The following is a 17,232-nucleotide window of genomic DNA, read 5'->3' as shown; positions in this document are numbered from 1 at the left end:
AATAATATATAATGAATAAGTAAATTGTGCCTAAATTACTAAAAGACCGTTGTCAGAGTTCTTTAAGAACGTTCTGTAGTTTCACATTTTGAACATCAAAACTCTGTTCAGTTACTGACTTTGCAGTTCTGGGACAGACTATAAAGCTTTCTAAGTTTTAAATGTCCCGGACTCAGATATTTATAGCTTGCTATTACAAGACATGTTGGTCTCTGAGCCTTTAGAAGTGCAGGTTTTGTTGGAAAGTCTTTGCATTCTAATTCTATTTGATAGTTATTCTTGTTCCATCTTAGACAACATTGGCAAGTTTTTCCATGTTTTTATACACAAGTAGTCATAGAGAGAAAGGCCTTGCGTGATGTGTTATTAGAACAAGTAAACCGAGATAGCCCGGTGTCTAAATATATTGGATGTTTATGAAAGCAAAGAGCCGTCAGGATGTAATTTATGACGACCAAGCATCATCGGTGGAGGAGAGACTGTGTACTTTATTTCAGACTTGCTCTAGGGGGGAGAAATGAAACCAAGAGGACGGGGAAGAATCTGCCGTGCTGCCCTCTAACCCCAGATGGATGCTAGAAATAGGCTCTGTCGTAAGGCAAGCGTGAAAGAGCAGAGAATGAAGAACTGAGAGAAACGAATGACGGAAAATTTTGTTGTGAAAGCATGAAACGTGCAAATGTGCTGTTTTTAAAGAGTAAAATTCAATCTTTAAAGAGTAACATTATATGAGGGTGGCTGATGCATTATTCATTTTTTTTTAACATCATGTTTTAAGTAAAACATTTATATGAATAAATTCACATAAAATTGAGGAACACTCCTAATGTGTTTTTTTTACAAGCTAAAGCTGCATGAATACAAAATGCTATTTAAAATAGATATAGATGGAGTATATGACTTATTGAAATTTGAAATTTTGCAAATCAAACATACAGATATAAAGCCGTATTTAATTGAGCTGAGTTTGTACAAACTCATCCACTTCTCATAAATGCTTGTTTCTTTATGATGGGGTTTCTCTTGCTCTTTGCTAGTCCAGCCCGCACTAAACAACTCTTCATATTCATCATTCAGAGTTCATAGTGTGAATTCTTTTGCTATTTTGGCATAATATCACAAAACCAGTGAGTCTGATTCATCTTACATTTATCCTCAGATCAATTGTTTCAAATGGCTGTATCTTATTCATCAGTTCCTTTGATCATGTGCTGCTGCTCTTCCAGTTCTACATCTGGGTTTAAGGAGCGTGTGGCTGGATTTGGGTGTTTCTGTGGGAGATGGGTGTGGTTGTACACTACAGTATGTTTTAGGGTATATAGGAGTCAGGGTGGAAATCTGCCTAGCTTCATTTGGCACACCAACAGATTTACTTTGTGTGCGAACCTTTCAAAGCTGGCATTACTAGGATATTGGCTGTTTACCTCTTAAATCACATTTTAATGCTTTTTTCTGCATGACCATATTCTACATCCCTTAATCCTACCCTATACCTAAATGTAACTAGATTAACGTAAACGTGATTAGGAGTTTATTGAGGCAAAAGTCGTAGTTAACAGTTAGTTAATAGTGAGAACTGGACCCTAAAGTGTGAACGTATATAAATGGGATAATTCATAATTATGTTTGTGTGTTAGCTAGCCAGGTATAATAATGCTGATCATACAGTACACACTTTTTACTCTCTCTTTATGTTAATTGTTCACCTTGACAACAGAAGATTTCTATTTAAAGAAGCATAAAACCTCATGTCTTTAATTAAAACATGGTCTCATATCATAGTCGACACGGTTACATTCCTGCCTCGCTCGTTAGCTGCCTATTACACTATATAATTAGTACCGATAACAAACCCGCCCCTTGCTCAGTGTCTTCAAACAAATTCAGAGGGGCGATTATTGTACCATAATACCACAGTAAGAGCAAAGGGTATTTTTGAAGGGTTTGACGGGTTTTTATATCGACTATTTGAGAGTCTCTTTTATTTGCACAGCTAAATATTATGCACAAATACACAGTTGCATAATCGAGTTGCAACATTATTTTTGTTGCTAAGAGACACTTTCAGTCTGACATCTGTATTTCATTGTCTCGTATCGTAATTCATCGTTGTGTTTTTTGTTGTTGAGCGGAGTGAATCTTTAACCAGTGTCCTTGTTTCTTCCTCACAGTGAACAGAGTATATGTCAAGCACGAGCCTCTGTGATGATTTATGATGACACCAGCAAAAAATGGGTGCCAGTCAAACCGGGCCAGCAAGGCTTCAGCCGCATCAACATCTACCACAACACCGTCAACAACAGCTTCCGCGTGGTGGGAGTCAAACTGCAGGACCAGCAGGTGAGAAGCCAACATGGCACAACATCTCAAAGAGAAGAGACTGTGTGATATGATCTTACTGTACACAGTGTGTGCTTTAGTTTCACAGTCGCTTAGTTCTGTTTGTGGCATTTTACATCTTAACATCTAAAATTGGTTTCTGTAGTTTCCTAAACCACCATTTATGTGAATGTATGATTGACCCGAGAAAGGTTTTCCCTTGAAGAGCATTTGAAATAGTTTGATTACAGAGAACATTTCACAGATGCAGACACATAACTAAATGTCGCCACTCTTCCAGGTCGTAATAAACTACTCCATTGTGAAAGGTCTGAAATATAACCAGGCCACGCCAACTTTTCACCAATGGCGTGATGCGCGGCAAGTTTACGGGTTGAACTTTGCCAGCAAAGAGGAGGCCACCACCTTCTCCACTGCCATGCTCTTTGCGCTCAATGTCCTGAGCTCTCAGGATGCAGGTAATTTACATGACCTTGTTTTTTTACTCTCTGCTGCATTACTCATGTGTGGTGTTTGGTTAGGTGTTACTTGGATTAATTCTGTATTTTTTTTTTTTTTTTTTTTTTTTAGATTAGTTTGGTTTGAGTATTACATTTAAAGGCATTCAAAATAAGTCTTTGGGAATAGTTATTTGCAATGAGTTGACATCCTATACAAACCTATTTGACTTCCACTTGATTTCATGAGTAAAACATTGCCAGGATATTTTTTTTTTTTCAATTTATATTACAACGATTTTTATTTCAAATAAATGCTGTTCTTTTAAACTTTCTATTCATCAAAGAATCTTGGAAAAAATGCATCATCGTTTCCACAAAACTGTTTTCAATGTTGATTATAAGAAATGTTTCTTGAGCAACAAATCAGCATATATAATGATTTCTGAAAGATCATGTGACCCTGAAGACAGGAATAGATTACATTTTAAAATATATAAAACATAAAACAGTTATTTTATATTGTAATAATATTTCACAATATTACTGGTTTGAGTCTTTTGACTGTATTTTTTTAAATGTTTACCTCTTAAATATCTATGAACATGTCAATTTGAAAGAGATGAGCGTAATGCAGGTGTTACTACATTACAGTCATGTCCTGGTGCTGATCGCTGTTTTACAATCATTTAATTGTAATTCAGTGCATAAAAAATGGCAGCTAGTAGTCCGAAATATACTGTAAATTCACACTGAAAATATTGTTGTTTGGGTCTTATACGTGGTACCCTTAACTAGTGTAGTATAATTCTTATTTAAGAACAGCACATGGGCCTCTCTGGTTTCAGGCTGCTTCTACTTATAAGATGTATGTGGGGGGGTCACAGCCCTGGTTAAAATATCCATGGAGCCAAACAGTCTCAGACCAAGGGTGCTGCATGTTTCTTGCTTTTTGGGGTGGGCAGATTGGAAAGGTTGTTAGAAGTGCTGCTCGCACCTCAGCATGCAGAGAAGAGAGAAGCTGGTGTTCACCTGCCTGAACTCACCTGTCCTGAGTCCCGACTGTTATTACCAGTTCCCACCTGGTAGTGGAGCTCAAACTGCACCATTATAGATATATGTACATAGATTAAAGGCACCTAAGAGGGCTGTGGAGCCATGCTTGGACCGGAGTTTTCCCCGGGGCCAATCCGACGGATCAGCTCCAGAGTAATAAAACTCAGCAGTAAGTATTGTTAAGGGTTCAGTCACATATATTAATATGATGTAGTTTCTTTGATGAAGGACCGTTGTGGAAGCCGCGCAGTGTTTTTTGGCACGGTTCCTGTCAGAAGATTGTGATGAGGCGTGAAGATTGTTTTTGAGATCTAGTGTGTTTGTCGTGACTATTTTTGAACAGTTGTCTTTAGTGTTCGAAAACCAATTTTGATTTTTAGTGAAACATTACATAATTAATACTGCTGGTAGTTTTATTTTAAAATATTTAAATAGGATTCTACATTGATTGACTCATATATATCATATATCACATTGAAGCCAAATGGGGGGAAAAAGATAAATAAAAAAAACATAATAAAAATCATATAATTAATAATAGTACAAAATAATAAGATTGTTATTACAATTGTTGTTGATACTTAATTTATATTAATTATTTGCTAAAAAAAATTATTATTAAAAATTTAAACAGCTGACAGAAATTGTTTCATTGACTATATTGTCAATTTATTGGAAAAAAAAAAACATTTAAAAGTTACCTTAAGGAGTTATTTATACCTGATAACACTTACATTTAGTTTTAATTTCAGTTTTAATTTTATGTTAACATTTTAAAATACTCTACAGATTTATATTATGCAAGTGGTGTGTTATTAAAAAAAAAAAAAGGTAGGGTTTATCAAACAAATGACCAGCGATTCCCCTCATCCAATCAGATTGTATCTGTGTTTCCACTTGTTATCTCAGTGGACATCATCATTTCAGCTCAATGATCACCAGGGTATTTGGTACAAAGGGATTCTGCTGCACGCAACCACCAAATGATATGTTATGTGAGTCATAAAGTACTGTATATATTGACCTTTACTTCAAAAGTTTGTCCAAAGATTTCATCACAAATTTATCGTATGATCTTTTTAGTGTTTCCCCTCCAAAGCTTTTTAAGTATTTGACCATATATCACAATAAAATCCAGAGCTCCACATTCGACTCTCGAGAGGCACTTAAAACTAAGAACCCATTAACTTTATTCAGCATCAGTCGCACCAGCCATTTTAATACACTCAAACTGCAGCCATTTATCAGCATGTTGCTATTGCAAGGGATTCAATCAAGTTTATGAAATAAATCACACAGTGTATTACGCTGCCACGACCTGCAGCAGAGATGGATGCGTGATCAGGAGTAATATCTCTGCTTTATACGCTGTCTGGTTACACAGTGCACAACTTAATTGATATCGAGCATTATGGTTGAATCTAGAACACAGCATTATATTTTGTTTGAGAAGTGTCCATAAAAAGATATTTCATCTACTTCTTGGGCCAAACTCCTAGCGGAAAGATACTTGCATTTTTTTCTCCGCTGGTGTAGTGAGACAATGCGGCATTACCCGAAGTGGTCAACAGGATTTGGATTAATGATTTATGGTCTGCAAATTGACATTTCATAATTCTGTGTGTACATGAGTTCTGTTTTTCCTGGCTGTCATGAAAATACCAAGTTCTCATAGTAACGATGCAGTCTTATCCAGTAAGGCTCTGTCAGTGAAATTATATTGTATATCGGTTTTATTATGAGTAAGCTTGGTCCTCTGATTTTTATGCTGTTGGTCCATATTTATGGAGATCCTATATTGACTAATTTGTTATATGATCAAGTTGACTAACTTGAGGTTTATGTTTTCAATATTTCAAGAGTTTCAGTTATGAAGATAGTGTCTGTTATGATGTTCATCAGTGATTTAGGGACAGATGAAATGGGACCATCTGCTGCAGGCAGGACCTCAGGACCTCAGGTGGATTGCATGTTTGCAACACCGTGTGAAATGCTGCTTTTACGTGACATTTGAATATATTCCCATTCCTGTTGCTTCAGGAACTTGATATTCAGTTCTGCTGCTGCAGTTACTCAGAAATTTTCTTTTTTTGGCCAATGACAAGCTGTTTTCCCTCTTGGAATCAGCATGAGCACATACTTTAATATAGCTATTCCTTTTTCTAAATAAGCATAGTTTTATTACACTGAGGATATTTTTGTACTCTCATTAAAATATGGATCTTGGTTTATTATTTTTGGAAGTCATTAAAGTCCCCATGAAATCAAAATTGACCCTATTTACTTTGTTAGCGCATATTACTAGTCTTGTGGTGAACAATTAATCCGTGCAAGTAAATATAAAAAAAAAAAAAAAAATTTTACCATGGTAATCTTTAATCAAAATCTGAAAAGTTACTTCCGGTCTGGAATGGCGTCTTTTTCTGATGACGTAGGTTTGACGGCTTGGTTTGAAAACGCTTAACCACTCCCCTCAAACCGTTAGTCTGCTATGAGCGAGAGATTGAGAGGAGGAGCGCTAGAGTAAAACCCTGCCCTCTGTTCAATATTCCGTTTCACTTGGAAATACGTCATAACACTGGAGAAAAGTCGTTTGCAACTTCCGGTTCACGGGGACTTTAAGAGTGTTTTAGGATATGGCACTGCATAATGGCACTATATTAGTGAGACTTTAGCTCCCATAATCACCTTAAAGACACGGATCATTTAATCATTAAATGTGGAAGCAGAATCCCACCTGTCATCTGCAGCTTGTTTAGACCCAGACTGATCCTGCTGACAACTGCTAATGTCAAGGTCTTCGAAACTGTGTCATTTATCATGCTTATTTACTCAATCTGTGATGACTGTTCAAAGAAACGCCATATGTTACTCCCTTACTTGTTAATCAAGCAGAATTTAGTATTTATTATATGTTTTTCATGCTCTGTGGATGATTTGCTGTTTATGATCATCTGCAGTGCTGCCTGAGATTTCCTATTTAAATGCTGTGGTTCTTTCATTAGGTGTAATATCAAAAAAACATATACCACCACTGTGATTAGTGTTTTCTGTGTTACTTCAAGACATCCGGTGGTGCTTTTTTATTGTTTGTTCAGTCCCAGTCAGCAGATGGTCTACTTTTATATTAACAGTGAAATATGGTTTAAATATTGTCAGTTGTTTCAATGTTGAAGTAATGCGGATATGGCAATGGGACAATGTTTGATGCTAAATGGTTATAAAAAGGTTAACAAAATATTTAGAAATCAATTTTAAAATTTGAAGATCTGTACTAAAAGTAAGGCGTTCAAACAATGTTGCGACATTGACGTTGATTCCGTTCGCAGAAATAAAACAAAATTCAAAAGTGATTCTATCTTGATCCATGATACTGGTTCTTGGGAGAATAAACGTTGAAATGCTGACTGGGGTATTTGTGCAGTTTAAAATTTTAATTTAAGGGATTATACGATATTATTTATAGTCTATTAATATTTGCTGACAAGTATTTGAGAAGGTAATGTTAATACACAACATTATTGTGGCAGTAATTTAAAGTAGTGCTGTCAAATCAATTAATCTTGATTAATCACATGCAACATAAAAGTTTTAAAAAGTTTTAGTTTGTGTGTGTGTATATATATATATATATATATATATATATATATATATATATATATATATATATATACATACATACATACACATACACACAGAATATTTTATGTTAGACCCAATTAATCACAAGTAATCAATTTGACAGCACTATCTTACACTTATTATTCTTGGCTTGAACCGGCCTTAGTCACTTTTTTTCAATTTTGTCTATTCTTATGTCATCTACCACTTTAAAGGGATAGTTCACCCAAAACTGAAAATGCTGTCCTCATTTACTCACCCTCATGTTGTTCCAAACCTGTATGACTTTCTTTCTTCTGCTGAACACAAAAGAAGATATTTTGAAGAAAGTCGGTAACCAAACGACTGATGGACCCCATTGACTTCCATAGTAGGAAAAAAAATACTATGGAAGTCAATGGGGACCAGCAACTGTTTCATTACCAACCTTCTTTAAAATATCTTCTTTTGCATTCAGCATTCACTTCTTTTGCCTTTAAAGGCTCAAGCTCTGATTTGGCTCAAATTCTGATTGGCTGTCAATGTTTTTATCATTCATCATCTGGAAAAAATCGTTGTGATTCCAACAATATCGTTCCTCCTTGTTGGTTTTGTTGTAGCTGTGCTGTGGGCTCCTCTATTCTATTAGTATTGATATGATTATTACAACTATAACTCAAAAGTTTTTATAGTTATAGTTATCATCCTTGGCATGAACAGGCCTTTAGAAGGTTTTAATACATTTTAATAAATATATTTTTTGAATTGTTTCTCTCTGTACAAACGCACATGAATGTATTTCTCCAATGCACCTTTTTTCAGTGTTTTTTAAGTTTTGAGAACCCTGCATACTCTATCTGTGTGAACAGCTCATTATTTTGCCACCTTAAATTTCACAGTAGATAGAGGTATGTTTGATGGTGCCTAGCAACCAAAGATTATCAACCACATTAGATATGCCTATACATACAACCGGCGTAGCGTCATAGAACGTCTCTGAAAAGGTTCACGCCCACTTTTAGGGGAAAACAATCCGGCGAGCGCCATACACAGTATCGGATTGAGGACGTGTACTAACCCTTACAAACATGTAATTTGTATTTAAACTTTTTTTTTCACACAGTAGGCTACCCCTATTATGTATTTGTATTTAATTAAATTTTTCCACACAGTATTTTGTATTTTTATTTTATTTTAAATACATTTCCATGTATTTATGCCCATCTCTGCCTGCCATCATCATCATCAATATCTTGCTGTTATGGAAATATCATGAATTACGGATGATGCTATCGAAAGTTAGATCAGGCTAGTTGTATGGCTGGACAGAAAAGTGCACTCAGTAGCTACTCTAAATATAAAGACATAATATTATACATTTAAAGATGTTTACTTCTTAAAACCGTAGTAAAATCATTCACTGGCTACCTGGTGACTTGATGAGGTACGAGTAAATGTCCAGGTAAGACACTTCTGGCCAATGGGTGGGGTTGTTAGACCAATTTGACGCTGGTAGAATGAAAGGGACATGTTTTTAAGTTGCCCAAATTAAGTTTATAAATGTATCGTTCACGCTCTATGGAAGGCAGGGTGGACATATAATTACTCGACATATTTCATCTAAGTGATTTCGGAAGTTATACACGTCTGCCGGCTGTGTACGGACGTTGTTTTGTGCCGCTATTTTGTATTGAAGTCTATGGGAAGTCTGGCTTGTTTTCCCCTAAAAAGGGGCGGTTACGAAATTGACAGTGAAGTTCCCGGATGTGCCGGTTGTATGTATGCTCAGGGCCTTTCTCTCCCTTGAGCTCCTATGCCCCATACTGAGATCCTGAATGTCATATGACGTAAATAGTCATCATCTCAGTAACCTGAGAGCTATGTTTACCATTATTAGCAGAGCTCAACAAGTTCAACAGAACAATTATGGTGGCTTCAGAATGACTGCTAAGTCGACCAGTGATGAGATGTTGGGTATGAGGAGCAATTGTGACATGAAATTATTGTTTAGTTGTTTGGCCATAATATGGTTTGGTCTCACGATGGATTTATTGGACTGTAGTAGTTTGATTAGTTAGCACTTAGATGTCTTAGTTTAGGGAGGAGAAAACACTATATCTTTTGATGTTGTTGTCAAAGGCCATGTTTCCAGTCGAACTCATTCAGTTGTCAATTAGTAGTTGCTAGTGAAATTAGGCAGATGAACATGAACCGTTTTTTGTGACATACCCTGATTTGTGAAAACCATAAACCAGAATATATTAATGCAATCAGACACATTTTACAGTTCCTGAGAGACAGTTAAATAAAATATCCATATGAGGTACAATTATTTTCTTTTTCTTCAGGTCCAGCAGCTCATCGTCAGAATGGACCGGCGAATGATGATGCCGAGGCTCAGAGGAGGTGCGGACCGTAACTAATGATGACATTTACTCTTTCTGAGACGGCTGTCACATGTTAATCAAGCTTTTAATAACTGGGCACTGTCCTGAATTACACAATATCCTCCTTTAAAGTAGTGTGTAATGTTTTTCTGGTTTCTTTGAAATGTGTAAACACTCATCAAAATATGCCTGTTTGTTTGAGCATCTTGACCATCCTGCCTGACACAGTGACAGTGAGTTAACCAATAGCATGAGTTTGGGGCGGGACTGTCTGTTTGCTCGACCAATTGCAGATGAGGAGGGTTTGGGAAACCAATACAAACATTTTATTTTATTGAGTGCCGCTAGACAATGAAATTACACACTTCACTTTTAACATTAAAGGTCAGAGTTTGTTCAGTGTATTACTGTTTCAGAAATTACTCATCAATACATTGGTTTTGCATTTAGTAGTCTTCACATATTGGTGTCATGAAGATTGAGAACACTTCTGAACTGTTGTCATGACATGAAGTTTAGATTGGGCCCTCTAGTGGTCAGATGCAAAGCTGAAATCTCACTGAGCTCAACAGGACAAAGTGTGAATACACATAATGAGCATGTCTTTGTGTCAGTAAGCAGTTTATTCAGTGGATTGAGGGTGTTTAGATTTCACTTTTAAGTGAGTTAACATTTGTTTCTAGGCAAATAATGGACCAGCATCAGATGCAGATGGAAAGGGAACGACGAACATCAGGTTCTGCAGGTAGGCTAAAAATGCCACATCTCTGTGGAATATGATACGCGACTACATGCTGTGCAATTAAAACACACCTTCACACACACACACACACACACTCATAAAACCACCACAGATTAACCCTGTAGGCTTTAGTGTCTGCTTGGACAAGTGTTAACACTGAGGAATATCAAATTCCCTGGCCGGAGAACAGATCCCTGTTCCAAACAGCACACAATGCCCATCCTCTATCATACACACATGCTCTCTTTCTGTTTCAGCACCTGCTTAAGCCTGAATCAGTTCAGCCAAAACAGTCATCTTTCATAATGCCATTAACAGCATTCTGTTTTGGTGAATCTCATGAAACATGTCAAGAAAATTAAGCCTGTTGTTGGACAATTAAGATTTGTGCATTATTTCATGATAATTAATCCCTTGTCAGTATACAGATATCATTGCCATTTATGTAATTCAAAATAATAACAATAATATACTTGACAATTTACATTTTTTAATTCATATTGTGGTTGTAGTTGTTGAATTTAGTATTTGATTTATATTTACATTAATAAGTTATTTAGTGTTATTTATTTAGTAATTAAAATTGTCAAATAATGTGTCTTTATATATATGCTCAGTTTAAAAAAATAGGTTACTTTTATTAATTTGAATACTTTTTGTGTCACAGTAATATAAATCTATTGTGAATCACCTTTGAGAAGAACTAATATTGTTTTCTCAAAAGTAAAAATCTCAAAAGTAAAACATAGATTTAGCATTATTGTATTGAGAATTTGGGAGGCGGTGTTTAATTGTCATGAAAATAGAATTACAATGAAACAGAATCTTGGTCATAAAATATGCTTAATTTTGTTATTTCTCCATGTTTATTTTTCTGAAATCTGACTGAGATGTTTTTGTGAGATTCACCTGTAGCATATAACGTGCTATAAAAATTGTATATTTTGCTCACATTTCATCTTTTTCAGTTCCTTTATACACTTTGATGCTTGATTTTTGTCACTCTCATATTTTCTCTCTTTTCGTTTGTCATTTGTGTTGAACCGTTTGTCTTTTTCTCCGTTTCTTAGTCTCCACCCTTCAGTTTAAAGTGTCAGCATCTGCCTCTCAGCCCGAAACCGCTCTGCATGACCTCAGACTGTATCGGGCTAACACTCTCCCCCCTTCCTATGCTCACCTTAACCCCATGCCGTCTTCCTCCCACGCCTCCTCCCAGGAACGGGAGAGCGGCTACCGCACGGTGGACTCCCCTCAAAAAAAGGCCCAGCAGCTTTCCCAGCTATCCACCTCTCTGGCTTCTGCTTTCTCCCCCGTACAGCCAGGTGTCACCCCTCCACCTCGCAACGTCAAGCAAATCCCTCTTTCTCCTCCAACGGCCCACCTGGACCCCAAACACGCCACTTGGTCCTCCACCCACATGTACGCCCCCTTACCCATTGCATCGTCCTCCGTTGTAATGGCAGGACCAGTAAACCAACCTACCCTGCCTTTCTCCCTCCCCCTGCCACCCCTAAACAACGGCCCAACCTGTGGCCCCAAAGCTTTCGCTAACTCTTCCCACTTTGTGCCCGTAACACACCACCAGCAGTCATCCAATGGCAAGGCAGAGGAGTGCTACCCATACCAAACCCCTCCTACGCAGGTCACCTCCGGAGCACCACTGAACCCACACTATCCCATACAAGAATTGTCCTGCCCCCTGCCTCCTCTCATTGGCCAGCCCACCCAAGGCCCCGCCCTCTACCCACAGCAGCTATACCAGGCCACAGCCCCATTCGACACTACACCCACCTCTCACAAGACGTCTCCTTCGCCTGTTTATCAGAACGCCACAGCGTCCAGCAGTAAGTATTTCAGACACCCATCAGCTGCCCCCTCCGTAATTATTTGCCCACCACCAAAAGACTTCACACACCTGTCCAGTGGAATTGGGCTGATGACATGCTGATCTCAAAAGTTGTCCAATGAGAACAGTACAGTCTTTGTACTAAAACCATATGCAAATACCGGCCCGTCAGCATTGTCAATGAGGCTGTTGACTTTTGTATATGTGTAATACGACAAAAATCACGGCAGATCATTTGAACAAACGGCAGCTACCTCACCTTCTTTGTTCTGAATAGAGGAAGGAGGATTTATGATTTTAAAGTAAACATTTATATGCATCACGGTGATGTTCACCTGTGTTTGCTCAAAGGTGATTTATTTGTATTGTTTAAGCCATGCGTCACACTTTAAACTAACATTATGTTCCTTTTTTCCCCCATTTTTGTTCTGAGAGCTTCTGCTCCTTGCAGATCATGAATGTGAAATGTGTCCATTGCTTTATGTTAAAATGCTTGGTTAACAATAAGGATATGGCCTGCTGACCCAGGGCCAGTGTTAGAGAGTATTGGGCCACTTGACAGACCAGTCATGTATTCTTTCTTTTACTCCACTGAATGTTCATTGTTGTACATCCACTTTGCAAATTTAAATGCTTAGTTTGGTCTGATGTATTATTATTCAAATTCTGCTGATTTGTCACCAAGATATATTATCTAGCTGGCTGAATGAGGTTTTGTCGAATTTGCAAAAATGCTTTGGAGGAAATTATTTGAAAATTACAAACCAATCAGAAGTTTATTGTATGCCATTGTTTTTCAGCAGTGTGTTTAAGAATTTGCTTATGAATTTTTTTTTATATAGTAACCATATTCACTAACATGCTAAAGTTGGGGGTCGCTAAGATTAAAAAAACGTTTTTAAAAGAAGTCTCTTGTGCTTACTGAGGCTGCTTTTATTTGATCAAAAACAGTTACAAAAAGTAATCTTGTGAAATATTACAATTTTTATATATTTTAAAATGTCATTTATTCCTTGGATGCAATTTTCAGCAGCCATTACTCCAGTCTTCAGTGTCACATGATCCTTCAGAAATGATTCTAATATACTGATTTGATGCTAAAGAAACATTTCTTATTATTATCAATGTTGAAAACACTTGTGCTGGTTAGTATTTCTGTGGAAACTGAAATTTCCTTTCAAATCCAGGATTCTTTGATGAATAGAAAGTTTATATTAGAATCAGAATGAGCATTATTCTGAATGATTTGAAATAGAAATCTTTTGCAACATTAAATAATGTCTTTACTGTCATTGCTGAATAAAGGTCTGAATAGGGTTAGGGAAACCATTCATTTCTTTCACAAAAAAAAAAAAAAACAATTCTTACTGACGTCTCACTTTTGAACAGTAGTGTATGTTTAAGACACACATAATTTAGTGAGAAATGTTTTTAGGTAAAAATAAAACATTTGTCATTGTTTTGGAAGTACTGGCCTGAGTAATAAATTGAAAGTACCAGCCCGACTAAAAATAATTCTTACTGCTGAGTCCATATGTAGGTATATTTCCCCGAAAACTGTAAACACTGTGGTGCTATCAAAACATTTGCAGTGTTCGTCGGAGCGTCTGCCGACACAGTGACTAAACTAATGGAGTGATTTTGGGGCGGGGCTATCTGTTTTTCTGACCAATAACATGAGGGGAACCAGAAACCTGTTTGCAAATGCTAATGATGCACAATGTAAACACTTCACCTTTAAGTCAACACAAATGTTCACCATTGCTGTCTATTTTATTGCAATGAATATGCAATTAAGCACTCAGTCTAGAATACAACAGTGAATCTTTCTTTTCTTCCAACAGGTCCTCCTGTCCCACCGGGTCATCCCTCCATGGTCTTATCCACTCCTCCCATTCAACCCCCTACCTCGGCATCCATGGCGGGTCCACTGGCCCCTCCGCCCCCTCCTGGGCCTCCCCCACCCGGGCCGCCCCCACCCGTCACAGGACCCCCTCCTAGCCCACCTCCACTGCCGGCTGGTGGAGGTCCTGCTCCGGCAGGCCTGGCTGCAGCTATAGCTGGTGCCAAGCTGCGTAAAGTTCAGCGGGTGCGTGGCACATAACTTTCCCAAACTCTCCCAGACCTCAACATGTTTCACATATTTCTTTTTTTATGCAGTAAGTGTGATAAGGGTATCTTGGTGCCTGATTATTCCATGTTTTATCTTCTGTAGCCGGAGGACAACAGTTGCAAGAACGATGCCAATCGCTCCAGTGGGGGCAGTGGAGGAAGTGGAGAGGGTCTCATGCAGGAGATGAATGCTCTTTTAGCACGGAGGTCAGACCACATCCATTTCCTGTCTCTATTTCATAACTAATGATCCATGACTTGTGGTTATGCAAACTTTGATTGTTAAATATGGTCATTCTATAGGAGAAAGGCCTCCGAGAAACCAGAAGAAAGTCTGGTACACTATGATTTTTGTACACTATTCATTTAAACACACACTGATTGTATAATTCTTAATGTTTGATTATATTATATTATTATTATTATTCTGTATGATATCTCTTTCTTGCAGGAGGAGTCTAATGGATCGCCTTCCTCCCGTGGACAAAATTCAGGTGTGTTTCATAAAATAAAAAAAAATACTATAATACTATAATTTAGTAATAGCGTTCAAACGTTTGTGGTCAGTAAGATTTTGTTATGTTTTTAAAAGATATCTTATGTCACCAATGCTGCTTTTTAAAATCAAAGATACAATAAAAACAGTAATATTTTGAAATATTACAATTTAAAATAACATTTCTGATTTAACTCCTTAACTTCAGGATTTTTGAAAAAAGTTGCCAGTCACCACCAGTATTTTATTTAATTTTTTTTTTAAATTTGACTGCCAGTATTTTTGATAAAAAATGCCATGGCCCCCAGAATATTTTGTTGTATGAATATATCTGACCATGCAATATGTCAAAAGAAAGAACAGACCCTCTGCTTTTAAAAATGTTTTTATTCTAGCTTCATGCATTACTTTTTTATCAACTCTTGAATATGGGTGTTTCATTAAAAATCAACATTTTGAGCAAAAAGCATTTTGAACATATTGATTTATATACTGTTAAATGTTGGTGATTGCATTATTTACATATGCTTACATATGATATCGTTTGTTTCTGCTGCTTCTTTGCCTGTGTTTTGATCAGAAGATTCTGTATTCTTTTAGAAGAGGTAATAGCGCATATAACAGCGAAAACACGGAACGCCGGAATTTTTTCCGTCAATGGCGGGGAAGGGTTGTCTCACAAACAATGGAAATTTCCATCAATGGTGGGGAAAGAGTTAATATATTTCATAGTGTTATTTATTCCTGTGATGGCAAAGCTAAGTTTTCCAGTCTTCACATTTTCACATGATTCTTCAGAAATCATGGTAATATGCTGATGTGGTCCTCAAGATTATTTTTTTTATCAATATCAAGTTTTCTTTTTTCTTTTTTTTACAGTATAGAAAGTTTAAAATCCCTGTATTTATTTGAAATGGAAATTGGTGTAACAGTGTAAACCAGTGCTTCTCAAATAGTGGGGCGCGACCCCCAGGGGGGGCTCGGAGCGATGCCAGGGGGGGCGCGCGAGACCCCGAAGAACATGCTTTTTTTCAGGAAGTGTTTTTTTTTTTTGCACCGAACAAGAGCACAGAGCAGGAGATATGAAGTGCAGATAACAAACAACATGGACAAATATTTAACAGGGATGAAAAGAAAGGCGGAGAGAGACGGAGATAACGAGACAAAAGTAAGTCTCCCGAAAGCTAAGACGAGGAAATATGACGAAGCGTATGTTGCGCTTGGCTTCACCGTGACTACGGTGGGAGACGAAGAACGATCAGTATGTTTGCTGTGTCTAAAAATATTGGCAAATAAATAAAATTAAGGCGTCACTTAAAGACTTATTTTTGTTTTATAGGTCAAATTGTTTTATATATTGTGTTCCTGAGTTAATGTTGCTGATCAATTTGAATGTATTATTATTTATTGATTATATTTAATTTTATTTTCACAAATTGTTTCATTCATTTTTGTTTTATAGGTCAAATTGTTTTATATATTGTGCTCCTGAGTTAATGTTGCTGATCAATTTGAATTTTTTTAATTATTTATTGATTATATATTTTAATTTCAGGCAAATTGATGCACTTTAAGTCTTCTCTGTTACAGACTAAAAAACAATGTTAATAAAGTAAAATATAAAAATAAAAAATACAAAAATAATATTATTTGTTTTAAGTTGATCTATATTTCTTTCTTTTTTGTTTTCTTTAATGTTAATAAGGATACAATGTTATGCAGATGTGTACTTATTATAACAATTTTATAGACAAGTGATAGGCTACTATTTACAGTCGCGGCGGAGAATTGGGGGGCGCGAAATGTTTACTTCTTCCTAGGGGGGGCGTAACAGAAAATAATTGAGAAGCACTGGTGTAAACAGTGTAAAAGTCTATACTGTCACTTTTGATCAATTTAATAATAATAATAATAATAATAATAATAAACTTTATTTTATATAACGCCTTTAAAAAGCATCTCAAAGCGCCTCACAAAACATAAAACCTACAATAGAACAAACAATGCAAAAAATAAAACAATGAAATATATGATAAATAAAAATAATATAGCAATTATAAACAGTTATATAAAAGCTACCCTAAACAAATAAGTTTTCAGGGAAGATTTAAAAACACTAAGAGATTCAGCTTGCCTAATCTCCACAGGCAGGGAATTCCAAAGTTTTGAGTTTTAATTGAGTTTTTGCTGAATAAAAGTATTAATTTCTTTCAAAA

The 17,232-nt window shown here is 36.6% G+C and overlaps 1 protein-coding gene across 7 annotated transcripts in view; it reads left to right on the top strand.

The window, feature by feature from the left end:
* The window catches only part of evla (Enah/Vasp-like a), a 36,950-nt gene that overhangs the window by 17,642 nt on the left and 2,076 nt on the right, over positions 1–17,232 (top strand). For 3 of the 7 annotated variants that reach the window (XM_079853137.1, XM_079853136.1, XM_079853135.1), the window contains 9 exons: positions 2,172–2,340; positions 2,621–2,798; positions 9,782–9,839; positions 10,504–10,565; positions 11,633–12,406; positions 14,253–14,497; positions 14,624–14,727; positions 14,824–14,857; positions 14,972–15,014. In XM_079853137.1, coding sequence (XP_079709263.1) covers positions 2,172–2,340; positions 2,621–2,798; positions 9,782–9,839; positions 10,504–10,565; positions 11,633–12,406; positions 14,253–14,497; positions 14,624–14,727; positions 14,824–14,857; positions 14,972–15,014 — 1,667 coding nt within the window. Of the gene's footprint in view, positions 1–2,171; positions 2,341–2,620; positions 2,799–3,699; positions 4,003–9,781; positions 9,840–10,503; positions 10,566–11,632; positions 12,407–14,252; positions 14,498–14,623; positions 14,728–14,823; positions 14,858–14,971; positions 15,015–17,232 lie in introns of those variants that run through there. The other 4 variants (XM_079853141.1, XM_079853140.1, XM_079853139.1 and 1 more) reach the window with 2 other exon arrangements.

The sequence above is a fragment of the Squalius cephalus genome (assembly GCF_949319135.1).
Source record: "Squalius cephalus genome assembly, chromosome: 20".
NCBI classification, from domain to species: Eukaryota; Metazoa; Chordata; class Actinopteri; order Cypriniformes; family Leuciscidae; genus Squalius; species Squalius cephalus.
Note: the sequence above shows the minus strand (reverse complement) of the source record. Positions and strands in the feature narration are given on the sequence as shown.